The 27,870-nt window shown below is 34.3% G+C and overlaps 5 protein-coding genes across 6 annotated transcripts; 3 read left to right on the top strand and 2 right to left on the bottom strand.

Annotated features, from left to right (window-relative positions):
- The first annotated feature begins 1,834 nt into the window (after positions 1 to 1,834).
- On the top strand, positions 1,835 to 4,765 carry LOC101245794 (large ribosomal subunit protein eL22z). The gene is made up of 3 exons (XM_004247367.5): positions 1,835 to 1,984; positions 2,065 to 2,333; positions 4,367 to 4,765. The coding sequence occupies exons 2-3, from the start codon at positions 2,104 to 2,106 to the stop codon at positions 4,509 to 4,511; spliced, it is 375 nt and encodes a 124-aa protein (XP_004247415.1). The 5' UTR covers positions 1,835 to 1,984; positions 2,065 to 2,103; the 3' UTR covers positions 4,512 to 4,765.
- Positions 4,766 to 5,185: 420 nt separating this feature from the next.
- On the top strand, positions 5,186 to 8,771 carry LOC101245494 (large ribosomal subunit protein eL22y). Of its 2 annotated transcripts, none has more exons than XM_010328272.4 (3): positions 5,186 to 5,543; positions 5,632 to 5,891; positions 8,416 to 8,771. In XM_010328272.4, exons 2-3 carry the CDS (start codon positions 5,659 to 5,661, stop codon positions 8,558 to 8,560), a joined length of 378 nt encoding a protein of 125 aa, XP_010326574.2. In that variant the 5' UTR covers positions 5,186 to 5,543; positions 5,632 to 5,658; the 3' UTR covers positions 8,561 to 8,771. The 2 variants fall into 2 exon arrangements, with proteins under 2 accessions (XP_010326574.2, XP_010326575.2); XM_010328273.4 differs by having other exon boundaries at positions 5,384 to 5,543; positions 5,635 to 5,891.
- Positions 8,772 to 9,408: 637 nt separating this feature from the next.
- Positions 9,409 to 11,367, top strand: LOC101257703 (pentatricopeptide repeat-containing protein At3g62890). Its single transcript, XM_004247487.5, has one exon. It carries the CDS (start codon positions 9,572 to 9,574, stop codon positions 10,919 to 10,921), a length of 1,350 nt encoding a protein of 449 aa, XP_004247535.3. The 5' UTR covers positions 9,409 to 9,571; the 3' UTR covers positions 10,922 to 11,367.
- Positions 11,163 to 14,378, bottom strand: LOC101245200 (cryptochrome DASH family protein). The gene is given in 4 exon segments (NM_001331174.1): positions 11,163 to 11,364; positions 11,553 to 11,645; positions 11,744 to 11,973; positions 13,277 to 14,378. Coding segments are annotated over 4 exon segments (1,359 nt in total). The 5' UTR covers positions 14,234 to 14,378; the 3' UTR covers positions 11,163 to 11,285.
- Positions 14,379 to 16,099: 1,721 nt separating this feature from the next.
- Positions 16,100 to 27,162, bottom strand: LOC101244901 (gamma-tubulin complex component 4). The gene is made up of 16 exons (XM_004247364.5): positions 26,879 to 27,162; positions 25,870 to 26,161; positions 25,159 to 25,295; positions 23,017 to 23,115; positions 22,428 to 22,545; positions 21,423 to 21,692; positions 21,162 to 21,242; positions 21,009 to 21,092; positions 20,150 to 20,236; positions 19,670 to 19,725; positions 19,398 to 19,592; positions 18,899 to 19,124; positions 18,214 to 18,302; positions 17,170 to 17,323; positions 16,470 to 16,592; positions 16,100 to 16,390 (listed from the first exon to the last, which is right to left on the bottom strand). Exons 1-16 carry the CDS (start codon positions 27,052 to 27,054, stop codon positions 16,328 to 16,330), a joined length of 2,250 nt encoding a protein of 749 aa, XP_004247412.2. The 5' UTR covers positions 27,055 to 27,162; the 3' UTR covers positions 16,100 to 16,327.
- Positions 27,163 to 27,870: the final 708 nt, after the last annotated feature.

Below are 27,870 nucleotides of genomic sequence, written 5' to 3' on the forward strand. Positions count from 1 at the left end.
TATTGTTTCTTTCTTGTAGGCTTTACACTCTTTTTTTAGTTACGGGCCATATTTTCTTTTTCTTTTATCTTGATTGGATTTAATTTGATGTAATTGAGCCAACTTTTTCGAGAAAACAACCTCTCTACTTTTATAAGATAATATCATCATAATAATAAGATTAGTAAATGCATTACCCTTTTTAGGCTTATACTGAATAATTTTTTTACTAAATATGTTATTATTATCGGACTTTTTGTTCATTTTTAAAATATATAATTTAATAGCTCCTTCATAAATTTCACATATTTTTTATAAAAAAAATATAGATACGTAAGTTTAATTACAGATCAAATAAAAAGCTTAAAAAAGAAAAAACGTATATTTTGAACACATGTGCACGTAAGACCAACTGAGCGAAATACATTTTATTTCTAATATTTTATTAAGTGGATTAATTATTGGATAACTTAACAAATTAAAACATAATAAATACAATTCAAAAAATATAAACTCAATTAATTTTGCATTGACTTGTCAATAATCTCTAAAGTTCATATGTCAAATTCAACTACAAATTAACGATTGAAAACCTCATTCATCAACTCAAATCAAAAGAAAGAACACTATAAAATTTATAAAATAATTACAATTTTTTAAATTTGTAGTAGGCTGGATCGAATTTATAGGCAAAATACGGGGTATGTGAACCAATGATTTTTTCAATTAATTATGCGTTTTATCTAGTTATCTATGTCTTTTTCTGATATGTATTATATAATATTATCTGTTGACACTCATGCTACAAAAAGATTAAATGGTATACTTGAATATTAAGTTATTTACCAAGAGAATCACGTACGGATTCTCACTTCATACACGTTTCTCCCTTTTTAAGCAATGTAATCATATTCTAGAAAATCTGAATCCGCTAAAGTATAAAAATCTCGATTCATTTATCGTTCATCGTTTGATTTTTCTCAGGATATACAAGACTTTTCTTCAGTTCTTTGGGATGGGCTGTAGAGTGATCCAAACGGGCCTTTTAATTCTTGAGGCCCATTAATTTGAAGGAAAGTGAATTTTTTTTGTTCACATCTCATTTCTATTTTTTAGAGAAAAAAAATTAGGAAATACTTCATTCATTTTTATTTATTTGATATTTAAATTAAGTATTGAATTTCTTTCTCCCCGTTTTAATAAATTTAAAAAATTATTGTTTAAATTAATAGTAATCAAATTTAGAGTTCTAAAAAATCTTAAATAAATTACATATAACATACAAAATCATTGTGATATCAAATTATCAATCTCTTGAATAAGAGATTTTATTTGATAAGATCAAATATATTTTCGAAGAGACTAAATTGCTAATAAAAGAAATTATTAGCAATTTTATATAATAAAAAGTTTCTAAAAAAACGTTTTTAAACTTACGTAATCCATTAGATTTTAATCCGAGGCCACCAATTTTATTAATTCATTTTCCGAATTAAATAGTAGAATAATTAATAAATATGATAATTTTATGTATATATTGTCATTGATAAATTTTATATATATTATCATTAACAAAACCAAAATTCAAAAATGAATATTTCTTCCTTTAAACATGAAATATTTAATTAAATTTTACACGAATCAAAACTAAAATTTATCAACAATTAGAATCCAAAAATGTTATTGGTGAATGCCTCAAGTTAGCAACGCCTTGCTAGCGAAAGCAAGAAACTTATCTTCTGGGTCAAACTTGTTTAATATAGTTATTATTTTTGCAAGCTATTGAAATATAAAATTTACCATATATGCACCCAAATAATAGCGACGGCGAGTTCTAAGTCATCACATCACAAGTGCTATTGGCCTATAACTTAAAAATGAAACGGGTAAAATTTGTTTAGGGTCGGGGCGACGGGTCAAATAGGAAGAGGAACGAGGAAAACCCTAATTAAATATAATCATCCACTTCCATACACTCGCAGTCGGCCGCCGTCGAATTTCTCCCGTATGTATTTTCCAACTTTTTCTCCGGCGATGAACATGAGCTTTGTGTTTGAGATCTGACGATTTTTGTTTTGTTTTCAGTATTTGAATAGCAGCAGAAGAGAAATCAAGAGCGTAAAGATGAGCCGAGCAGCAGCAGCAGTGAAGGGCGGGAAGAAGAAGGGGGCAAGCTTCGTCATCGACTGTTCGAAGCCAGTGGAGGACAGTATTATGGAGATTGCTTCTCTTGACAAGTTCCTTCAAGAGAGAATTAAGGTTGGTGGAAAAGCTGGTGCACTTGGAGATTCCGTTACTGTCACTCGTGATAAGAATAAAATCACCGTCACTTGCAACTCCACTTTTTCCAAGAGGTACTGACTAGCACTATATTTCCACTCCTCATTTCGTGTAATTTGGGTTTTTGCCTGATTTTTAATTGGGTTTATTTGAAAAAATTGATCGTTGAAACTTCGTGTGGGTCGACTTTCATTGTAGTTTGATAATGTTTACACTGACAGATTGATAGGATTTTATCGTAAACCTATTCTTTTATTCGGGATGTGCTATGCTCTGCAAGGAGTTGTTTTGTTTGGAATAGTGTAGTCATTCATGCATTGAGCTTTGAGTCAGTTGATAATGGGTTAAAATAGAGTTCTTTTTGCAGTTTATTTTAGTTATCAATAGTGATGATGATTGTGTGTTTGTGTTATGTCATTCTACTGCTTGTTTATTCAAAATATTATCCTATTTACATTGAGAAATAAGGAGAAATAGAAGAACTAAAACAGCAGCGTAATATCTTGTAGGTAACCATTTGTATCTTGAACTAGGTATCCTAATTATCCTTGTAGCTCTTGCTGAACTTATGGAACAGATAGTCTATGAGCTCTACACTTCAACGTCCAAGATTAGAAATCGGGGTTGGCTTTTATCGTACTTGGATTATTTTCACAACTGACAGATTGAAATTAACTTATCATAGCCTCTTTTATTGTGGCTTGTTTCTGCTTTACCAAGAGCTCTTATTTGGAATAGTGCATTCATTTATATTTTAAGCTCAGAGTAGATTAACAGTGGTTTTCAAAAGAGGTCCTTTTTGCTGTTTATTTTAGTTTGAGTGCCCTGCACTGCAAGTCTAATAAATAAGCCCTTCTATTCTGGAGTTATTACATTGAAGAGGATGAGCTTATGTCATTCTACTTTTCGTTCATCTAATGCATTATCTTACTTACATTGAGAAGCAAAGAAATAACAGAAAAATTATGGTGGCGTAGTATCTTGTAGTTATTCGTAAATCCAACTGTTTATCTTGTAATTATCTGTAAATCCAACTGTTGGTCTTCTCATATAGCAGGTTCAACCAGGCCCCAGTAACCACTGTTACATTTTTGGACTGTGTCTGCTCTTTAGTTATTTAGTAAATTTTTATAAAGTAGCAGACCCCTTCTTTTGCTTGCATCTTCTTGATGCCTTCTAATGAAATCTCTTTCATCTAAAAAAGATATTCATAACTTGAATAGGGTATGTGCATAATGTTATATAATTATAATAATCCTCGCAGATCTTCCTGAATTTATGTTCAGATTGTCAGTGAGCATTAGCTAGATTGTTTGGCCCCTCCCACTTCTCAGTGAAGTAGATTCTTAAGTAGGCGGTTGTTGATGAGACCAATTAGACTGCAACCTAGCCTTTCACTTGTGTCCATTAGTTTGCGTCAAGTGCAATTTTGTTGATTTCATCTTTTACATCCATAATCACACAGAATAGTACACTTGGATTATGTCAAATTACATGTGAAATAGGCTTGGAAGAACTAATATGTATTAAGTTTGTAACTTGAAAGAGATAGGTAACTAACATGTAAGCAGGCTTAGTTATAGGTAATTGATAATATTGATCATTATAGATGCTCTTGCTAACTGAAACATCCTTCAGGGCGTGTAAAGCATATTTTCATGTATTTTTTGTTGGGTTCTGAAGAAAGTCTTCATTTTTTATGTAAGTTTGATGCAGCTGAGTAGAATCTATAGTGGTATTCTTGTTTCATCTGATGTATGTTTCTAAGCTTGTTCTGGAAGTGACATCAACCACTTATTAGCATCACCATTTACCTAGCACATTTTTGGTTCAAGTGATAGTCCAAAGGCTACTTGTAAAAGAAACTGATACTCTAAAGAGAACCAAATGTCCAACATATTTATCATATTACTTTTTTTTTTTTTGCAATTTCTGTATGCGCGATTAATGAAAAAAGCTATTGTGATGTTGCATTACTACTGCTATATATTTTATTAATCCTCTTCCCCCACTAAAACCAAAAGAAAGACGGTTAGAAGTAGTGAATTCAGGCAATTCAAGACTAGTAAACAATGCTCTACTTACAATTTTTTCTTCTACTTTTCAGGTACCTCAAATACCTTGTCAAAAAGTACTTGAAGAAAAACAACGTTAGGGATTGGCTTAGGGTGATTGCTTCCAACAAGGACAGGAATGTTTATGAGTTGCGCTACTTCAACATTGCCGAGAATGAAGCAGATGAAGAAGATTAAACATTTCTAGTCAATGTCCCTTTTATCTTCTTATTTTGAACCTTATATCATCTGTTTGAGTTATTAATGAGCCGTATCTTCTCATTTCCAGATTATTGATTTTTTGTCCCCTTATCAGTAAAAGAAAACGTTACTTTGATACACTTTGGTTTGTTCATCTCTGGGGTCAAGTTTTTGCAAGGCATCAATTTCTCTGTATTGCCTTTTCCCTCTTGATGATCACATGTAATTTATTGAGTTTATCTTTTGTTGTTCTTGTGTCTTTCTTTTAACCACTGCGCCATTGATGATTTCCTTCAATCCTTGAAAAGATCGATTGAGACTACCTTCTTTGTCCCTTTTAAGATATCTACTTGTTCACGGCCCAAATGAGATTTCAATTTGGGTGCATGGAGCAAATGATATTCTAATTACCAGCCCCTCCCTCTTCTTGTTTTTCTATTCGGTGTTTAATATCTTCATTTAAGTCCTGATTAAATTTGAAACAATACTGAAAAAGTTTCACATTGGGGTAAAGCTAGCTTAGTCTGAATTTGTGCTGAAAAGGCTTATATTAAAGTAAAACGTTTCTAACAAAATTGGCTCTGCATTTTCCAACAAAGTCTACTCTTTTCTGAACGCAACTTAAATTTAAACATCTAGTTAAAATGATCCTTGTTGATATGAATTGCTCTACTTTAACATTGCTTTCAACAATGACTACGCATTTTAAGAGCAAAAGTCATGTGAAACATGTGTAACCGACTTAGAGCCTTATTAATGTTTTGTGCGATACTTGTTAACTTCGCGAAATATAGTAGATTTTATTATGATGCAAAAATATGAACTTATACCTCGTATATATATTTTATTATTTATTTTATTTTTTTGTTAGAAAGGAGAAAAGTTTGGAACGTAACCTAAAATAGGGCCAAAAGTGCAAATTAGAGAGAGGTGCCACATTTAGCAAGTAGGAACGAAGGAAAACCCTAATTTAACAGAGTCACCACTTCCATACACTCACACTAGGCCGTGGACGTCGAGTTTCATCCTGTACGTATGCTCCTACTCTTTTCTTCTCTGTTTCTCTGACGATGAGATTTGTTCTTGAGATCTGATAATTTTTGCTTTTGAATGCCAGCAGAAGAGAAATACAGAGAGTGTAAAGATGAGCCGAGCAGTAGCAGCAGCAGTGAAGGGTGGAAAGAAGAAGGGGGCGAGCTTCGTCATTGACTGTTCGAAGCCGGTAGAAGACAGTATCATGGAGATTGCTTCTCTTGACAAGTTCCTTCAAGAGAGGATTAAGGTTGGTGGAAAAGCTGGTGCTCTTGGGGATTCCGTTACTGTTACTCGTGACAAGAACAAGATCACCGTCACCTGCAACTCAGCTTTTTCCAAGAGGTACTGATTCTATTGCCTCATTTTCAGTTGTGTTTATTTGAAAAAAAAATGATTCTAGAAACTAAACTCTACTCGTAGATCATAAATTACTAGCTACAGTCGACTTCTATTATAGTTTGATAACGATTACACTTACCGATTGACAGTAACTTATCGCAGACCTATTCGATTATCCAGTGAGTTCTGTGTAGTCATTTCACACATTAAGCTTTGACTCAGTTGGTAATCAGATAAATATATAGTTAAGAAACCAAATTTGATAAGTTTTTGATATTTGAATGATTAAATCCGACAAACAGAACCATTTTAGACCTACTCCTGTAGTTAATGAACTATTTATTTAGGACATTATTCTCTCTTTGGACATTATTCTCTCTTTTTTGGTGTTTATTTTTGTACTAGTTCTGAGGACGGGCTTCGCACGTGTATTTATGTGAATTTTTATAGATATGTTATAATGATAAAAATTTCATGGAAATATATATGTAAATTAATGAATAATATAATGTAACAATTACAAAATAAGAATAAAGACTTACGCAATAAAATATTCATAAAAAAACTAAATTAAGAAGTCTGATGGTGATAAAAATAAAAGACAAAAAAAAAGACAGATTTAAGAATGATCCAATGTAAACAATGTTCTTATAAGACTGATGTATGTATAGATGAAAAAAATAAGTACATAACTCTCTGAGTTCTTATCGACTCCTTTCATATCCTATCAAAATTCAAGGGGTTTCTTCATCTACTTTAACTATTGAATGAAAATGATAGCCTAGTAATCTTGGTAGGGGTTCATGAGATTAAAAAAGTTGAATTTATATAGATAGAATAGAAGGCATATCAAAAGATATATTAAAGTTTTAGTTTAAATATTTGGAGGTTATGAATATGAAAAGATGAGAGTTATGAATATTAAGAGTATAAAGTTGAATAAGTAATTAACAAATAATAATAAATAAATGAAGAATATGAAAAAAGAAGTTAAAATTAGCAAACCATGTAGAAAGAACAACTAAAGGTCTTATCACGTAATTAAGCGTTAATAAATTTAGATTTGTGAAGATAGAGTCATTCTTTAATAATAATCGAGAGGACATTATCAACGTGTGTCTCCATTTTGCAGATTTGCACCCTTTATATTATTAAATTCGTTATTTATCATAAAGGATAATACTTTATCCACATAAATTATATTATTCATGAGAGGGGTTAAGGAAAAAGTTATGAGAAAGAGGAAAAATATAGCAATTTAGTAAAGACTTTTTTTTAAAAAAAAAATTATAATTATTATATACATATAGATTATAGATGATAAATATTAATTAATTGGATATTTAATTAGAAATCAATCTTTAGAAGTCTAAAAGTCATTAACCTTTTAATTAAATTTATACAATCAAATATTTAAATATTTTATAACAATTTAATTTATAGGAGGGGTAAAACTGTAATTCAACTTTCAACTTTTTTTGTTGATGCTTTTAGTAATATATGATGAATTAAGAGTGCCCAGACTTGAAGCACAGTTCCACTCTGGATTTATCACTGTTTATTTATCCAAAAACACTATCCTGTTTACATTGGGAAATCAGTAGAAACAGAATGACTAAAACAGCAGTGTGTTCTAAGTTCGCATGATCGTTGAAGCCTTTACTAAGCTTATGGTACAGATAGTCTATATGCTTTATGATTAAGCAACTATGTCTGGGTCCCAAATTAGAAGTCAGGGTTGGCTTTTATTGGAGTTTGATTGTTTTCACAACTGACAGTCTGATATTAACTTATTCATAGCTTCTTTTATTTTGGCTCGTCTCTGCTTTACAAAGATTTCTTATTTGGATAGTGCAACAGAAACAACACCATACCCCATGTAACCCACAAGTGAGGTTTGGGGAGGGTAGAGACTCTGCACTATCCGTTAAGTGTAAGCATACCTTCTTGGATAGTGCAGATATTCATAAATCGCGCTCTTGCTAATGGTTTTAAAAGGAAGTCGTTTTAACTGTTTATTATAGTTAGAGTTCCCTGCACTGCAAGTCTAAAAGAAGCTCTCTTCTGTTCAGGATTGTTATACTGAACATGATGAGTTTATATCGTTCTGTTGTTTGTTTATCTAATGCATTATCCTATTTACATCGAGAAACAAAAAAACAATTGAAACGAAAATGAAAGCATAACATCTTGGTGTTCTGGTTTCATCCGTTTTATGTTTCTAAGCTTGTTTTGGAAGTGACATCAACCATTTACTAGCTTCACCATTCACCTACACATCTTAGGCTTGAGTGATATTCTAAAGGCTATTTGTAAAAGAAACTGAGAGTCTAAAACATTATATCAATTTACTTTGGGGTAAATTATGTATGCCCGATTGATGAAAGAAGTTCTTGTGATGTAGAGTTGTTGCTATGTATTCTACTCCTACCCCTTCAAAACCAAAAGAACAGAGTGTTAAAAGTAGTGAAATCAGGCAACCGAGGCTAGTAAACAACAGCTCGACTTACAATCTTCTATTATTCAGGTACCTCAAATACCTTGTCAAAAAGTACTTGAAGAAAAATAACGTCAGGGATTGGCTTAGGGTGATTGCTTCCAACAAGGACAGGAATGTTTACGAATTGCGCTACTTCAACATTGCTGAGAATGAAGCAGATGAAGAAGATTAAACATGACCATTCAATGTCTCTCTTTATCTTCTTCTTTAGTCGGCCTTCACTTTTTGATCCTTGTATCATCTGTTCGAGTTACTAATGAATCCTGTCTTCTCATTTCTAGATTTTGTTTTTGCAGTTTGCTTATCAGTAAAAGAAAACATTACATCGATACTTTGGTTTGTCTATCTTTGGGGTTAATTATGAAAATGTCAATTTATCTGTATTGCCTTTCTCCTCTGGATGATCTCAAGACATATGTAAGATTAAAATAGATATAATATCTCATAATTAATTCTTTTTATGTTGCACATAAATGAAAACAAATAATTTGAAGTGGAGAGAGGTTTTACACTTGCTAGGAAGAATTATATGTTATTGTATGCCTGAAAATCTGTACTGTCGACTCACATTTTTCTGTTGTTTTGAAATGTGGGCAGGGAAAGTGAAAACGAGTTGAGAGTGAGACTCGAACCTTTATTAACAGGGTGAAAGTTCACTGCTACTTAGATTCTCATGATACTTTAGATAGCTGATCTATTAAATTTTTTGCGATAAACAACGTTAAGCTGACATGTGAAAGTTCAGTAGTTAATCAATTGAGCTATTAAAATTCTCGTGATACTTTAGATAGCTGACCTATTAAGATTTTTGCGATAAACAATGTTAAGCTGACATGTGAAAGTTCAGTATTTAATCAATTGAGCTATTAAGATTCTCGTGATACTTTAGGTAACTGAATAGATTCTCGTGATACACAACATTAAGCTAACGTGTGAAAGTTCAGTAGTTAATTAATTGAGCTACTAAGATTCTCATGATCTTTAAATAGCCGACCTATTTAAGATTCTCACAATACACAATATTAAGCTAACGTTTGACCATGCAGATTTTAATATAACTTCAAGTAGTCGAATTTTCAAACTTCTAACTTCAAAATCCATCGCCCGAAGCTAAACTTTGCGCTTTGAGCATTGAAACCACTGCTAAACTACCCTTCCCGCCTGGGGATGTCTCAAAATCCAAATGAAGATATCAACCAGAAAGCTCATATCTTTAAGGCACCCTTCTCTCAATCTATGGCATCGAACTGTCGATTGTTTCACTTGGAATACTCTGATCAGAGCTTATGTTCAACGAACTCATCAACCTTCAAGCCCCACCCATACCCCACTCTCCATCTTCCTCCGAATGCGCTTCCATGGCGTCCATATTGATTACTACACCTTCCCTTTTCTCCTCCAGTCCGTCCATTCTCCACCACACCTCCAACTGGGACGATCCATTCACTCACAAGTTCTTATTTTCGGTTTTTCATCCGACCCATTTGTCCAAACTTCGCTAATCAGTATGTACACTGCTTGCGGCGATGTGGGTTCTGCACGGGAGGTGTTTGATGAAATGTCTCAACGAGACTTGCCTGCGTGGAATTCTATTGTGAATGCGAATGTGAAAGCAGGTTTGCTTAGTGTTGCGCGTGAACTGTTTGTTAAAATGCCTAGTAGAAATGTTGTGTCTTGGAGTAGTATGTTGGATGGTTATGTGAGGTGGGGTAAGTGTGAAGAAGCATTGGAGTTGTTTAATCAGATGATGAAGGAAAATGAAGTTATGCCTAATGAGTATACCATGGCTATTTTGCTTGCGGCGTGTGAGCAGTTGGGTTCACTTGAGCATGGGAAATGGGCTCATGCTTGTGTTTACAAGCTTGGGATGGAGATAAATGTTGTACTTGGCACTTCGTTGATTGAGATGTATGCTAAATGTGGGAGTATAGTCCGGGCAAGATTAGTTTTTGAAAATTTGGGTCCGAAGAAGGATGTAATGGCTTGGAATGCCATGATCTCAGGTCTTGCGAAACATGGATACTGGGAAGATTGTCTCTGTTTGTTTTCAAATATGGTTGATAGCGGAGTAACACCTGATGATATCACGTTCTTAGGTGTTCTTTCTGCTTGTGTACATGGAGGATTGGTGAGTCAAGGGAAGGACATGTTTGAGAGGATGAGTAAAGAGTTTGGTATTTCGCCTTCAGTTCAGCACTATGGTTGTATGATTGACCTTTATGGCAAAGCTGGTTTGATCGATGAAGCGTGGGATCTTCTGAATACAATGCCTATGGAACCAGGTGTGCTTATTTGGGGAGCTCTTCTTAGTGGAGCTAGGATGTGTGGAGATATTGAAACATGTGAGATTGCACTCAACAAAATAATAGAGCAAGATCCCACAAATAGTGCAGCTTATGTTCTTCTCTCCAATGTCTACGCTAAGATGGGTAGGTGGAAAGATGCTGGGGACATCAGAAACGTTATGGAGACGAAGAAGGTACATAAAGTTCCTGGGCGTAGTTCTATAGAGATCAATGCAAATATCCAGTAGAACTAGTTTACATTGAAATGAGTATCAATAGTAAATCATCTGATGCTCAAGGATACTCTCCGCGGGTTCAAGATGGATGGTAATCTCAAACATGGAACACATATTTCAACTACAGGTATGTTTGTTATCACACCTGTTTCAACTACAGATGAAATCAAAAATATATAATACTAGCATAAGAAGGATTGTAGAGCGACTTGCTAGAAATGGCGACAAATTCTTTTATGTCCAACACTTAATGTCAAAAGAAAAAATGCTTCAATTCAATGGCAGTCCAACTCTAACATTCCACAGCTAAACTTCCGAAAAAAATAAATCAAGATACAAAAAGGAAACCTTCATTTTCCTTTTGAGTATACCATAATTAAGCAGCAGCGCCTACGCAAGTAGTTACTGGAGCAGCACTATTTTGTTTTGCAGCACTATATTTCTTGGTGATGAATCTGGCATTCAGAAAACAGAATGTTATCCAAGGAATAATTTTAATATATGATAGAAGCTTAATAAGATTCAGAAGAAAACACAAAACTAAAGGACGGGAATTGTTTCATAAAGGATGGAACGAGTATCACACTATACGAAACTGAAACAAGCATCTCGATCATAGGAGCTAAGTTGCATGCTAAATTACCTGAAAAAATCCCTCCATAACAGCTCGTACATCAGCCAGTTCAGCCCATTGCCACTACCACCATCTTTCTTGGCAGAGGCAGCAGAAATCGTTCTGCAGCACAACAACCAATGTAGCGTTAACCAGTGATATTGGTTTAACAGGCTAATATTAGTATCAGGATAAGAAATAAACTATTGACAAGACATTACCTTGACGTGGACTTTTTTAATTCATCAAACATGGAACGGGGTGAGAGACATCCCATAGCTAACCAAGGCGATATTTTGCAAGAAAAGTTTGCACCATATATGCTGTCAGTTGTGCCATCCTTGTTTTCCTTATTGGGTTGGACCTGACATTCTGCTGCAAATTTTCTAAGTCTTTGCAGTGCTTCAGTCTCTCCTCCCACAAGGGAAGCATTAGCAGCTGATTTTCCATTCTAAATGGTTGGCAAATGCAAATGATTAAGTATACCAAGATAAAGAAATGTTCATGTTTACAATAGTTAGCGAAATAACTGAAATGAATCAACTTTTTTTGACTAGTTTGTGATGTTAAACAACTGACAACTCCGAAAGTTTAAATACAGTACAGCAATTACAAAATTCAAGTCGGTGAAAAATACAGTATGGCAACTACAAAATTGAAGTCTCTGCAGTGCTTCATTCTCTCCTCCCACAAGGGAAGCATTAGTCATTCTAAATGATGTGCAAATGCAAATGATTATGCAAAGATAAAGAAATGTTCATGTTTGCCATAGTTTGCAAAGTAACTGAAACAAATAAACTTTGTTTGACTAGTTTGTGATGTGAAACAACTTACAGTTCCAAAGTTACAATACAGTAAGGCAATTACAAAATTCAAGCAACAGTTCTTAAGTGATTGTGCACTGTGGCCTGTGCTACAGGCAATACTAAAAAAGTAACCTCCAAACGTGGCTAAAAGATGTTCTTTCTAGATTACATATTCTCAAGCTAACAAATAAGAGTTCTTTGGTCTATTCTATGAGCACTATAGTTGGTGTGTAGTGTCCTAGTTGGTGACGGCCTGATAAGAAGTACATTAACATATTGATCAACAAAATGTCACAGCTATGAGCTGGATGGATACTCAGTGTACACAACCAGTGTTCAGGGAAGTAGGAAGTGGAAAAAAGTGATAAGGCCCTGCTTCACGCTTTAGGCGATGAAGCACTCACATACTCATTCTAGTTTGTGAAGCGTAGAAGGCTCGCATTGCTTCGCCTTGCTTTCCTGAACACTGCACACAACTATAGAAGGACACTACACGATAGAGCAAGGATCATTTAAATTACTGATGTTCAAACGCCAAATACTAAACCTACTTAAAACATGTGGTTTTATCTAACAAATGTTCAGAATACATATACAAGAGATATGTTGAATTAAACCATCAGTTATTTCTGACTTGAATCACTTCCATTCGTATAAAAATGGAATCTTGATCATCTCTACCACTTCCAATGAAGTGTCTAAGAAACGGAAAACTACGTGAAACTAAAGGACTACTAGTGTAGCTCAATCTCAAACTTGTTGGGTTCAACTATATGAATCATCCTTATTATCGGTTACACTACATTTACACCAGTTTCATTCCAACACTCGCAAATATGTCATTTCAGTCAAATTACAAGCTCTTTGACATCAAAGGTAAAACTACTTTCATCCAATACTGAATAAACCTAAATCCTCTACGATATTTGAGATCGAACAAAGTAATACCTGACCCATGGTGGCACTAGGATTGAGCCCCAAATCAACCAACGAAGGAATCTCCCCAGGTTCCACATCACCTCTAGCAGGCAATCCCCTCAATTGATCCAATGCCTCAATTGTCTTCCTTACCTCCAATCCCTGCACTTTCTCCCTAAAGCCTCCGTAATTCGTAGGCATTTGCTCCAACTTAAAAGGCAAATCATCAACATGATACAATGTACTACCCCAGAAATACTTCACCTCCAAACCCTCATCCTTCATTACAGCATCAATCTTATCTTCCCCTTTAACCTCATCATGTGAAACCTCCCTATGAGCATACACAGCTTCAGCTCCAACAGCTTTAGCTAATTCCACCAACACAGTCTCCGGCTTCCCAATTCTAACAACAAGATCAGACCCTCTTGCCTGTAGATTCTTCCTAAGGTCAGCAACAGAATCAATCAAAAAACTAGCCCTATACGGCCCAGTTTTATCAAACCCAGATGAGGATTTTCCATAATCTCTCGGGTCAAAACAGTAAACAGCCAATACAGACATGGACTCATTATGAGCCGCGTTAAGACACTCATTATCATGAACACGAAGATCGTTACGGAACCAAACAATCGACGCTCGTCGAAGCCCAGCAGCATTAGAAGGCTCAGAAGGACGAAGAGGGTTAAGAGTTAGAGTATTCTGAAGAGGGTTAGCAGAAATAGTGGACTTGAATTTGGAATTTGTAGGTGGAAGAGAAGAAGCTGAAAGTGAGAGATTTGTAAGAGATGAAACTTGAGTTGGGATTTTGACTTTGTTTGGTTTGTTGAAAAGGGTTGAGATTTTAGGAGGATTAAGGAAATGGGTTGGAAGGATTGTGGATAAAGCAAGTGAAATTGAAGCTATCGGTAAAATGGGTGTCTGCTGTTGTTCTTCTTGAGGTGTTTGGGCTTCTGAGTTATCGGAAAATTGATTCTTTGGATCCATTTCTGATGAGTTTTCCGGTGAGAAAAATGTACAGAATCAGAGGAAGAAGATGAAGATAAGCGACGGCTTAACACCCTCCAAAGAATTTTGTTGGTTTTGTTAAAGTTGGTGTCAATATAATAATACTATGTTTATTTTTTTGCCTATTTGTTGTGTTAGGTGGGTGAGGTGTTTATAGAGGTTGGTAGAGGTGGATGTATCAATTTAAGAGTGGATAAATTTTTGTACGAGTCAATTTATTTTTCTGATTTTGAATCGATATGAAATTTAAGAAAATCAAACAACTATCTAAAATAGAGAGGTTATTTTTGATGTACCCTTAATTTCAAATTAAAGATAGGTAGATTGTATTAATATATTTTATAATCTTGTAATGTTAAATATGTAAAATAAAGAGTTATTTTTAATAGATTGTTAATTTGAAATGTGTACTAAATTTTGTAAATCTTAAATTGAAGATATGTAGATTTTATCAATGTAATCTTATACTGTTAAACGTGTAATACAAAAAGTAAGAATCAAATCATTATTACTCCCTCCATTTCATAATAATTTAATTTTTGACGCATCTCACAACCTTTAAGAAAAGTTTAAGACATAAATTGAACATAGTTTTCTAATTTTACCCTTATTAATTATCAACTTTATAATTAAAATAATTAAATATTAATTAATTACTAATTTCAATATTAACTAATGAAGTATAAAATTGAATGAACACTATAAAGTAATCTTAAAATTAAACACTTAAATTAATCTGAAAAATAAAAAATACCTCAAAATTAATATGAAATGACGGGAGTAAAAATGAAAAAAACACTAAAACTAACCTATTGTAATGGATGGACTAATTGTTTTGATATTAGAAATTTACAAAAGGGAATAAACTCATTCTATTTAATTTTATTTTTTTTCATTTCTAATCTTAAACTCAAAACCTTTGATCAAAGTATTCCCTCCATTTAAATTCCTTTATTTCGTTTTTATTTGATACAAATTTAAAAAAGTAAAAAGAAATAATTCAAATCTTGCTATATTAATATATAGATATATAAAATATCATTTAATTTTTTAATTATAAACATATTATGTGCTTAAAATAAAACAAAAAAATTACTAAAAAATATCTATAAATAAATTAAAACGAATAGAATAGAAAAATCCCGACTACCTAACCAGGTTTGGTTGGCTTTGTTAAATTCTCCCACCTAATTTTGTGTACATAATGGATTGGTGAGCCTCACAGAGCCAGGGGTTGAAAGTTGTATTCTCTGGTCGTTAGATAAGTAACGCTTTTCAAATCTAAACCAAAAGAGTTTGACTTCAAAATCAAGTCCACTAGGTACGGAATCACGTTTGTTAAGAGTATTTTATCATTAATGTGGGATCGAATTTAGAACATGTTTAGATTGGCTTAAAAAAAGAAGTAGATTTTAAATAAAAAATAAAAAGTCAAATTTAAATAATATGCGAGTCAAAAAAATAAAAATTAGAGGAGCCTACTTTTAGTTTTTAATTTATTTTACATTAGTTTTTAATCTTGCCAAACAATTCCTAACTTCTTTTTATATTTGTCAAACACTTTTTCAAAAGTAAAAAACCTGACTTAAAAGTAGGTTTGACCAACTTTTATATTAATCGAAACCCGTCATCCTCTTAGAAGGTGTTTGATTTGGCTTAAAGTTGATCAAACTTACTTTTAAGTCAGTTTTTGAATTCTGAAAGTGTTTGACAGTAGAATCTGAAGTTGTAAACCTTGATATCACCTGATGGATTATAAGAACACACAAAGCATCACATAACCAACTCCAAAACAGTAGTCATTGAAAACCACTCAAGTTGGCCAAACCAAAAAGACATGAAATGTTAGATGGCACCAGCTGAAATTGCAAGGAAAGGTAGCAGACGTTCTTACTGCTTACAGGCTACAGCAATCGTTTATATAATCAATCAACTATACGTCAATTCTAAATGTGACGACTTACAGAGGCATGTAAAAACACATGCGCACACAGGGAAAAGAAGGAAAAAACTAGCAGACAAAGGAAGGCTTACAGAAAAATTAGATTGGGTGGCTTTAAGAAGAAGAAATTGTCACTGCAGAACAGATACGGATGGGCGAGGGTTGACAACGTTGAGCACCCCTCTTGCAGTTGCCTGTTGATGAATAAAGTAATATAAATAACATAAGCAAATGAAATATGATGTTTTCCATGTAACTGCAGAAGAGATTTACCTCAAAGAAGGAATTGAAGTTGAGTCTCAAAAGAAATTGTCTAAGGAATGGAGCTCTCTGGCTCCCAGCAAGCCTGCTACTTCGAAGTATCGTGTATAGGGAGTTTGATTTTTTGTTGAACTCCTGAGAAGTCATAAAAAATATGAGGTATTACATCAGGAACCAGTCAATAAATACAAGAAATAATTCAAAACACAGATTGACGACCATAGAGAAAAAAAGATCAAACTCAAGTACCGAATATAAGATTTCATCATTAGCAAGTAATAAATTCTTCAACAACAAAAGCCACTGATAATCTAGTGCAGGAGTCTAATTTTTACGTCGTGAAGTAATTTTGATGAGTAAAATAAGCTGCCATCACATCTTTGTCAGCACTCATTAGTCAGATGAGTTGGGGGTTAATCAAGTGTTAGAAGTTAGATACTGACACAGGCGACTAAGACATTGATCAAGACATCAACCAAAAGATGCTCTGGGGCTTGATTGGCTTCTATTTAAGAGTGTATTTAGATGAAGAATGTCAGAGGTAGTGAACAAACTACAAAGAGCGAAGTGTTTTGACCAATTTGTGTATGGAAAGTTCTTGCTTCTTAGTGATGAATTTGAATGGACCAGCCATCAATCTTATCTGAACATGTTATTCTTGGCTATCATTAGAAAATGAAACCACCAGAAGCATAAATCAACTCAATAGTACCTCAGCTATGTGCTCCAGTTCACTAGTAGTTCTATTGCTTTCGTCATTTTCGATCTTCCAACAGAACTGCAAGCATAGTTTCATGATTCCATCCAGAATTCTTGAGACAGAACCGATGTCCAAGAAAGATTGTGAAATTAGCGCAGCCAAGTATCTGAAAAACAGCCAATGTCCATCAACTTTTATATCAAACAACACACAACAATCACAAAAAATGAGTAGCAACTATTTAGTAATCTTGTTTCTGTTAAAAATAAGGGTTACTGAAAAAACTACTAGAAGTTAATAAGATGAGAACCTAAGGTGCAAAACGCAAAGTGTATGAACTCTGGAAGACAAAAAATCGTGATACACTACTAACTTATTAGGCAGAACTTTTTTTTGCTTATGTTAGTTACTTTAGTGTGAAAAGGTTACGACAGTGGTTATGCAACAGTCGTCACATTGCAAAAAATAGTTCAAAACAGATAGAACCTATATTTGAGATAGAATGTCCCGCAGATGAAACAGTAAACAAGAAGTCTACAACTTAGATTCATAGAACTTTTTATAACAGTAGTGTCCAGGTCAGCTTGCATGCATCTCCACTAATTCTACTGGATACCTGCCACTTCCCACCAATAATAGGTAGTGTAACTCTGTTCACCAAGGCTGGGAGATAGAAAGAAAATACCTAGCGTTTTTGTCCATACTGGGATATTAATGTGAGACCTTATGGTTCTCAACCCAATTCATTGTCCAGTAGGCCACACCCTTGGGTGCAGATTCATAATGATTAACAACATTCCATTAGCTCCAATTCTACAATATGATATCAAAGTAGGTTCATGTTTCAACAACTAATTACAGTGATAATATTTGGCAATATACACCTAAATGGAAGACAAAAATATAAGAAGCATAAGGCAAAGTGTATGAACTCGGGAAGAACATTCGATAGATAACACAAATTTCAAATTCCAAAAGGCACTAATAGCAGCGGTTGCGATCACTATTCAATAGTTACTGGCAGCATAATACACATTGAAATGTTCAATTACTTACTCTAGATGAAAGCCCACAAGTTCCGTGAAATCATGAGAATTCTGAATGTGAGATTGCAAAACGTTCCACTGAGATTCTATCACATCCACCTGGGAAATAAAACTTGTTAACTAGGTTTTTGCATAGTCATTATCGTGGAAGGCAATGAAGAAACAAGACTTTCAAGGTTGTCTAACAGAGACCTTCTGTGAATGTTTCGTCAACTACTGATTAAGAAATAGGATCACAACACTAGTGGTGATGGACTATGACATGTTCTTTTATACGCATTAGTAAAATTTTTTCAGATGATGTTGAAAAATGTCAAATTGTGACATTTATATCATATATAGGAACTAAAAACCTCAGATATGCTTTTGCAAGCTATAAGGTATCATAATTATTCACTATAAGACAGCCCATGTGAAAGTACAGAGTTCCAATATTCAACTCTATGCAGGTCCATGAAAATATGCCCAGTTGTGCACTTCAAAAGTCTATTTTCTGCTGAAGAACATGAAAGAAGCTAACTGCCTGATTAGTTTAATATATCAAAGCTCATATATTCATGTGATCATCGAAATTCCAAAGTGCCTTTTAGCATTAAATCTATTACACATAACAAGCATTAGATTAAATAAAGTTGGACCGTCTATTAAGCAATAATAACTGACAGAATGCTCACATATATCTTACAGGAAATTACCTGAATATAGAATTGAAGATTTCTGATCAAGAAGGCCATGTGCTCTCTAACATGCCACATTGGTCTAAGGCGTTGCCTTCGATGCTGGGGCACTGATGACTTTCTAGAGTCACTTCGAAGTTTAGCAAAATCAATATGATCTTGATGCATAGCAAAAGCCCATGATTTTTCCAACTCCATTTGCGTCCTTTTAAGACGGAGCAGATACTGGAATATCCTTTGATACCTAAACCAAAATACCAATCAATAACAAAGAGTAGTTGCTAAAGGTGTTGGCCGACAACAATGTCAAGTATATCATTCCTGTTCATATCCTTATTTTATTCTGGTGGGTTGTTGCTAATGAAGATATTCTGAAAGTCAGTGAAGACATTATGCCACCAGAAAAACCACATAACCAAGAATATATTTTCCAAATAAGAGGAAAAAGATTTCTTCTCCTATGTTCACTATTTGGAATAAAAAAGATAATAGATTTGATGGCAGCTGTAAATCTTACTTGGATAGAACTTCCGGCGTTACAAACAGCTGCAATGGCCAATCAATAGAATATTCAAGGGAAATGCCATCCCATCCATCAAGGGACACCTCCAAGGAAGCATCTGGGTGACCCACTGAGTCTCCATCTTTGTTCACTTTTACCTTGGGCTGATCAACTGGTGAGGGTTTCAGAGCGACTCCAAATGATGGCATCCTAACATTAGAAAAAGCAAAAGTGATATGAATTGTTAATACATTTTAAATATAAGAAAAATCAATTCATGATCTTACCGCAAAGACACCCTTGAAAAGTATCTATCCTCTTCACCAATAGTCTTTAAAGCAGCCTGCAGTGTAACCAAGGCAGTTCAAGGCTAAGATAATTGTAATGATTAAAAACCACGACAAAGACCATGCCAAGATCAAAGAAGAAGCAAATGGACAAAAAATTATGCCTCTGCCATTCCACTCAAAACTTGGTTGAAAATAAACAAAAATTAATGAAAGCATTTAAAAACAACATAATAGCCTTCTTATAGACAACTTATCAAAGACCTAAGCACATTAATCACCATTCAACAGGACTTTTCAAGATCATGAATTGATCTTCATGCAACCAACATCAGTAGCCTTTTAATGAGGCAGACAAGAAAAGAAAAGAACCAGTACGTAAAATGTAAAAGAGTATTTTATAATTTGGAAGCCTTAATGCAAACAATAGAAAAATATGATAATAAAGGCAATAACATTGTTGAGCTGTAAAAGACCTACTAGTTGAAATGGGACCATAAGATCAGCTTCTGCAGTAGATTGGCGAGGTGGTAAACGCATCAGCTGGCGACTCTCCTCAAGGAAACTCTGTCAGCAATACCTTTTGTTAATACTACTGAAGGAGCAAAAACTCTATTTGCACAAATCATTTACAGGAACAGCTTTCAAAAAGCATATGCTCTTCATGTAGATGTGAACAAAATACTTCCCCGCTCAACTAGAATAGTACTAGCTCATTGTGCCATATTCATAGCAACGAACACTTGTTTCTCACATATTTTTTTGACAATTGCAAGATAAATGTAACTCAACCATGACATAAAAACTTAGCTCTACTTATGATGCATCAATTAGTGCCTGTGTCCTTCCACCAACAGAATATAGGGGTAAAAAATCACAAGCATGAATGAGTTTATTTTCTGATGAAATTGCTAATTTAGTTGCTACCTATTAATATACATAGGTAGTTTATGTTTTGCAGATGATGTACTTCACACAAGGGATGAATTTTGTTTATATCATACAATAACAAAGATTATCTCCCAGAAAGTCTTCAAGATCATCTATACTGATATTTCCTTCATAAGAACCTTCAGCATGTGTTAAGTTTGGTTTAAAAACCCTAGGCTTCGGAAATGAAAACAGTAGCCACATAGATTATTCATAATACTAGTATAAAAGCCTAAAATGTTCCCTTCAATTGATCTTTATTTGAATTATGCAACTCACTCTGAGCTGCCTACCCACCCCACCCCCACCCCCCAAAAAAGAAAAATTAATAAATAAAGCAATCATCAGTAGAACAGGATATCATTATCACCGCAGTGAAACATGAGTTGTAGAAGTCAGTTCTCTTTACCTGGAAGAAATCACCCTTTTCCAAAAGAAAATAGTCTTTAAGAGCCTTTAAGTGCCCATTTAAATCGGCGCGCACAACAACAAGCTGCAAATAGGAATCATGTGTAAGTGCATCATCTGCAGCAAGGAAAAAAATGGTCATACGCAATTACACCTGCCACAGATGACTGGCTGCAACTGCTTTAATTGTGTCAATGGCATTCTCGAATGATCTCTTGTGGAATTCAGACGACTCCTATGAAAGAGATAGTTTAAAATTTAGGCCAAAACAATAAATAGAATGTGAACTTAGCTTCAGGAGGGAAATATTCATCAGAGCAGGTTAAGAAAGGTTCAAACTTTGAATACATGTACCAAAGAAGATTATATCATTCACATCAATCTAAAGGACTGATCAAGCTTATTGGATAGAAACCTTTAAGTCTTGAAGCATAGATTCAATCTTATCAGCCTCTGCTTGTGGGAGTAAATCTTCTCCAATTAACATTTTATCCAAGGAGTTATTCTGGAAAGAAATCGTCATTGTATATCCTTGGGTCCTTTGAAATGCTCTTTGTATTTGCTGATGAGATGAACCATCCTTAAATTGAAAACCAGGACTTGGATTGCGAAGAACCCTAACAGCTTTTCCTGCAAAAAGAATGGATTCCACGAGATGCATGGTAATATACTCTGGCAGCATATCCTGCATGGAGAGAGAGCATACAAATAGCTTAAATGATGTTTGGTAGTAGGTTGACGGCAAAAGCTGCTCCATTCCATGTGAAGCTGACAGACATAGAGGGGGGAAAGGGGATGCATAATGGTGGAGGGTCACGGGATAAGAGGGCCAAAAGTAACAGGGAACGTGATAAAGTAATGATTTTATTGTTAAATCAGTTTTAATCCCGGTGATGGAAAAGATTTTTTTTCCTGATAGTCAGCTCTTGCTTTATTGAGTGATATAGAGGATAAATTCCTATTGTTCTTGTGTAAGCCCACCTATCGCCTTTCTTCAGAGCAATAGAACATCTTTCTAACTTCATTCAGAAAACTGGTTCTAACAATTATGCAATAGATTTGCAAAGGAAAATTAATTTTTTTCCAGATATGTCTAAACAATTTAGAAAAACACTCCATTCATCCCATCTTTAGACTGGCCACTATTATTTAGACGAAATGAAATCAGAAGTGGAGATATAATAAACTTCTTGAGAATCTGGACCAGTTTCTCAGTAAAAACGATACTACTTTCAAGGAAAATATTGAGTAAATCTGCGAGAAAAGCTTCCTCTTGAGGAAAGTGGACATAATTTTGGTAAAACTGATAAAAGAAGTAGGAAACCAAGTTTAAAGCAGAGGGAGTGCTTGCTATTATAGCACCAACAAAATGAACAACGCAAAACATATCAAAGAAATACTTCATAAAAGAAAAACATACCAAAGAAATATGAAAGCCCAGGTGCCAATCATTTAAAGATGTATCAGCAACTGACAAGCGCGTCACTTTCTCAAGCAAATTTGAAGCTGATTCCTGTTCAGAGTCTTTGTCATCCTGACTAAAACATAATCACAACTTACTTAGATATGTTACGTATGGCTCTTTGAAAAGTAACAGGACATTTCGCTGACATAAAATGAATGTCCATCATGCACCATTATGATTGTTAGGTGGACTGACTACACTGACTAACATGTTTGGTCCTTCTAAGATGAGAAGCAATCCATGTGACTTCTTGATATAATCATGTCACTCCAGAAAAACAAATGTGTTCTACTAAATGCACGGTGAAGTCTTGTGAATGAGGTGCTTGCTCCAGGCAAATTTCAGGTACCAGATAGTATGATAAGTTCTACACAAGTTGGGGGATCTACTGAAACACACAGCTCACAATCATACACCCTTAACTGAACGATCCACAACAAACAATGGAGTAATATTATTAATCGATAATTTTTGATAAATGCCAAATGGTGCAACAGTCTTAAAATTATCAAATAGAATTAGGGACACCCATCTCAGTGCTTACCTGCTGATGTAGAATTCTTTATATGGATCATGAAGAATTCCATAAACCACCCAAGAAGCAAGCTGATTGTACATGACCTGATGCCCATGCCATAGAAGCCTATGCTTAAAGAAAAAGAAAAGGAAACACGTGTAAAGCGGAGAACAATTGTTATTTTTATCCATTAGCTACAGTACTAGCAGAGATACCAGCATAGAGTTTGCAGTTTCTGATTCCACTAATAGTTCTTTTCCAACTTGGTCAAATTATATAGTAAGAAGAAAAATCCAATGGATGGCTACATTCTTGCAGGGAGGGTAAACATTTGCATCCTCAATAACAGAAGAAAAAAAGAGCATATGTAAAATTATAAGGTAGTAGTTTGAAAAAAAATCCTGAGACTAGTAAAACTCAATCAACTTTCAAAGAGAATAAGTTTTCTCAATTTTCCACTTCCAAATGACCAATTTATCAAAAGCATCATCACCCACATTCAACTCTCTTATCTTTGATCATATATTGGTCATGAAGTTCTTGATATTACTCAGAAAAAGATGAAGTTAAGAAGAATGACTTATCTAGACAGAAATCCTTTCCCGCGTCAGTTCTTGAGGATACAGAAAACAGTGATGAGTGATAACTTACCTCCATTATAGTGATATCAACAATATACAAAAGTGGAGTTAATAACACTATGCCACTCCACCTATACTTTTAATTTGGAATGTTTTGGAAGGGGAGCGGAGTAAGACAGGAAGATAAACCAATACAGGCACTAGAAAGGGGCAGGTCAGATGCACACATTAACATAAGTGCTAGTAAAGGACCAAGACTTGAGTCACTTGACTAATGATATCAATTTAAATTTCTCACAAAATGCCCCATCTGTAGGTGTGGTTTTCTGTGAAGATGTCTGCATGCCTTATCAGAAAGAAAATGGCAATTGTACAACCACTACTAGCATAGTATTCAAAAACTGGACTTGTAAGCAACTTTTGTGAAGTATGGCAACAACCATGACAAATAGATAATCCACGAAAAAAGAAACAGAAAAAACAGCCAAGACGGCAAAAAAATGTGATAAAGTTTTTAAAGGGAAAAGGGTAATATTTGCCCCTCTACTATTGAAAAGGGTTAAATATTGCCTTTCTTTATACTATCAGTTCGTATATGCCCTTAATGTTATACTTTTGGTCCATATATGCCCTTAATGTTTTAAACATGGCTCAAATTTATCCTTTCTCCACTAACCCCATCCATTTTAGCAAAAGACGCACCAAACCGACCCTTCTTCTTCCACCACTTCCAAAAGTCACCAACACCTTTATCAGATGTATCATCACCTCCAACTTACTATATTAACCTTTCTTTACATACTACTAACTCGGAATATGCTAAAGCAAATGGTTGTAAAATTTGCCATCACTCGATCATTTCAAATTCAAGTTTCACATTAGTGTACAATATTTGAATTGAATTTCTGTTGCATGCAGATTTACACCCAATAAAAGAAAAGGAGGCAGCACAGTTAGAAAATAGATTTTGAGTAATCACATACAACCTACTCATAATTGTGTTTACAAATGTTAAGCTAGTCTTGAAGTTTATTGTTATGGATCTATGTTGATAATGTGATATTACTTAACTCCTAATATGTGTTTTGCTATGCCTATGTATGAATTCTGTTCTTATAATCACCCATTTGGCAGTACATAAGGAGGCGTTTTTATTTTTCTTATGCTTGTTTAACTCTTAGTTCAAATCTTATACATACTTTGGAAATATCATTTCATGAGTTGATATTTGTTTTGAAGAGTGACTTTTAAAATACCAAGATAATCTGTAATATTTATTTACATTTCAAACTTCAAATTATCATGAAACAAAAAAGAAGGAATGTGTTGGTGTGTAGATGGTTTATGTTTATGGTGATGGTATATATGGTGAAGGTGTTGGTGTGGTGAATTGTCATTTTGGCTAAAATGGATGGGGTTAACAGAGGACTGGCAAATTTGAGCCTCTTTTATGACATTAAGGGCATCTATGGACAGATGGTATAATATTAAGGGCACATATAAACTGATATACGAGGGAGGGCAATATTCAAACTTTTTCAATAGTAGAGGGACAAATATGACCCTTTTCCTGTTTTTAAATGCTCACCTCTGAATGCATGTCTGTAATTCAGGAACCCCACAGTGGCAACGTTTGTGTAAAAGGTTGAGAAGTTTCCCTCCATAAATGTTATCACGTTCAATCTCTAGAATCAACTCAAACAGAGGAGGCAAAAGAACGAAGAACTAAAATAAGATATGTTAGCAAGTCATTTAAGGAACAAACACAAGGTCATTGAATGTACTGGAAAAACATGGGTACAAGAATAATATGAAACTTGAGGAAGCACCATCAAGCCTTGATCAGAGCAAAATAAGTGCCACATCAAGAACTAGTAAAAAAATAGTGAAAAAGCAGAGAAATGCAGGTTCAGGAAGAAGAGATGAGCTACAAAAAGAAAAAGGAAAACAGAAACTCTAAAATCAGCCAAGCTCGCTTATGATTGACTAGGATAAAGAAACATGGAGCTATTGTACCAGAAGAAACATGCAAGAGAAGACTCGATACAGCCAAAGTGACCAGCTAATCTAACAATTTCTTAGTCCAGTTTTTATGTAGAAATTTAAGCAAATGAAAAAGAACAACCCTCATAGGGGTCTATGATTCAAACTAAGAATTCCATGACAATGTATTAAAGTGATGGTCTACATTTCTGCTTCTGCTAGCCTCTTTTCACAGAAGACATATAGTCATCAATAATGTGATCATAAGCAAAGAACAAAAGCAAAGTCTATTACATAGAGGAAATTGACGACTCACCTTATTGAGGCCTTGAGTAAGTGTTGCCACGATAGGCAGTGCATCAGATAGTAACTTTTGCTCAATGTGGAGAACAGCAGACCTATAAACTGACAACACCTCAACAATACCATTCGCAATGGCCCTCCTGTACAGACTCTGCTTCGATGCTTTTCCTTTCAATAGTTGGGATGTCCTCAACAGAGGTGACTCATTGGGGGACCTAATCCAACTTAAATTACGCGACTTGGCTGCAAAGCGATCTAGCTCCCTGTAGTAAAATCCTAGAGTAATAATCCTCTCAATGACATCCCTGCACCCAAACCCAAAATCACAACACATTACAGCCAAATAATTATAAACTTCGTATATCAAAGGCCCTAGACTCTCTCATAGGTGCATTTATATGCTTAAATGAAAAATTCAGCATACTTTTAGCTAGATAAGCAGAAAAGGCAGTCTAAAAATACACCAAGATTCCATACATTCCATAGAAAAGGAAATAATTTTTTCCCTAAATCAATAATCCTCTCAAAGACATTGCTGCACCTAAAACCAAAATAACAAGAAATACCTAGACTTCACAACCCAAGATTTTTTCAGAACAATTTTATGAACTAAACAAGAAAACCACATAGTATTATTTAACTAGATATGCAGATACTTCCTAACAAAAAAAAAAAAAACTACTCCGAACTCAATTAAACTAGTTCCGGCTAGCTATGTGAATTCTCACTATACATTTCCCTCCATCTAGACTAGTTTTATTGCAAAATCAATCATTTGGGGTTCTCTCACGCTATGGTTCCTTTACATATTGTATACCACAAATTTTTTTAAAATAATTTATTTTTTTTTGAAAGCGCAAGACCGAAATCACAACAAATAGCAAACCTTTCAGCGGGGATTGGATGAAATAGCAATCAAGGGCAAGCTTTAAGATGGATACTCACATCATCTACTGAGATTACAAATCTCATAAACAGACTAAAAATGAATTACATTGCCGGAAAGACAATAAATTTCAAACCTTTCACTGGGTTGAACGAAGGAGACATCAGGAGCAAGCTTAAAAGTGGGTTGTTGAGAAATGGGTGCATCTGGTGATAAAGGAACTTGGGCCCCCGATTGTTCTTGTTGTTCTCTAACGTCGATGATGAGATCTCCGGTGTAACCCAACAGGGCAAGTAAGAGTTCGTGCAGCATAATTGAGTTGAACAAAAATAGGGTAAAGGTGAATTGAATTTGCTTTTAAGTTAACTGAAGAAGAAGAGAGAGAGTTTTAGATTTTGATTTAAAAAAGTTTTAGAGAATCGTTGCTGGGAATGTTGGGGAAAAGCGGGAAAGGGTTTGGACAAAGTCCGAATTTTAACGGGTCGGGTTAGAGAAATGGGCTGTAAAAACGAAATCAACCTCCCGTCAGCTAAGCTATTAAGATTTTTCGAAGAAAATAGAACTCTTATACAGAAGTCTACAACACTCTTCTGTAACGCCCTAATCATTCTTTTTTTACTACTATATTATATTGGCATAATGCATATATTAGATCCTAAATTTAGTTTCAAATTTTAACTTTCACCTCAAATTTTCATAGTGCACAAATAGGCACTTTAATTATCTCATCTTTCAATAAATAAACACGCGATTCCTACCTAGCAAAATGAGTGAAATGCACGCTTTACGCGTGAGTGAGGGATAATTTACGAGGCCCACAAAGGTAAAAAAAAATGCTGAAATGACAATTCTATCCTTGATGAATCTCTTTTATATTAATTAAAATTAATTTTAATTTTTTTTAGTTTCAAATTGACATGTAAGGTATTTTTTTTGAAAAAAAGACATGTAAAATGTTTAGTTAGTTGGCAGTCACTGATTGACTCACTAATATACGTGAGAGCATTTGCATTTCACACTTTGGCTCCAAAAATCGCGTGTTTATTTATTGAAAGATAGGATAGTTAAAGTGTTTATTTGTGCACTATAAAAGTTTGAGATCAAAATTAAAATTTGAAACCAAATTTA

Source organism: Solanum lycopersicum, chromosome 9 (assembly GCF_036512215.1).
Source record: "Solanum lycopersicum chromosome 9, SLM_r2.1".
Taxonomy (NCBI): domain Eukaryota; kingdom Viridiplantae; phylum Streptophyta; class Magnoliopsida; order Solanales; family Solanaceae; genus Solanum; species Solanum lycopersicum.

Excerpts from the sequence above, each read along its gene's own strand:
- LOC101257703 (XM_004247487.5), top strand. The coding sequence starts at position 9,572 with ATGAAGATATCAACCAGAAAGCTCATATCTTTAAGGCACCCTTCTCTC.
- LOC101244901 (XM_004247364.5), bottom strand. The coding sequence starts at position 27,054 with ATGCTGCACGAACTCTTACTTGCCCTGTTGGGTTACACCGGAGATCTC. Across the intron at positions 17,324-18,213 it reads CTTGTGGGCTTTCATCTAGA|ATACTTGGCTGCGCTAATTT; the intron begins GTAAGTAATTGA and ends GCTGTTTTTCAG. Across the intron at positions 16,593-17,169 it reads AACTGGAGCACATAGCTGAG|GAGTTCAACAAAAAATCAAA; the intron begins GTACTATTGAGT and ends ATGACTTCTCAG.
- LOC101245794 (XM_004247367.5), top strand. The coding sequence starts at position 2,104 with ATGAGCCGAGCAGCAGCAGCAGTGAAGGGCGGGAAGAAGAAGGGGGCA. Across the intron at positions 2,334-4,366 it reads AACTCCACTTTTTCCAAGAG|GTACCTCAAATACCTTGTCA; the intron begins GTACTGACTAGC and ends TCTACTTTTCAG.
- LOC101245494 (XM_010328272.4), top strand. The coding sequence starts at position 5,659 with ATGAGCCGAGCAGTAGCAGCAGCAGTGAAGGGTGGAAAGAAGAAGGGG. Across the intron at positions 5,892-8,415 it reads AACTCAGCTTTTTCCAAGAG|GTACCTCAAATACCTTGTCA; the intron begins GTACTGATTCTA and ends TCTATTATTCAG.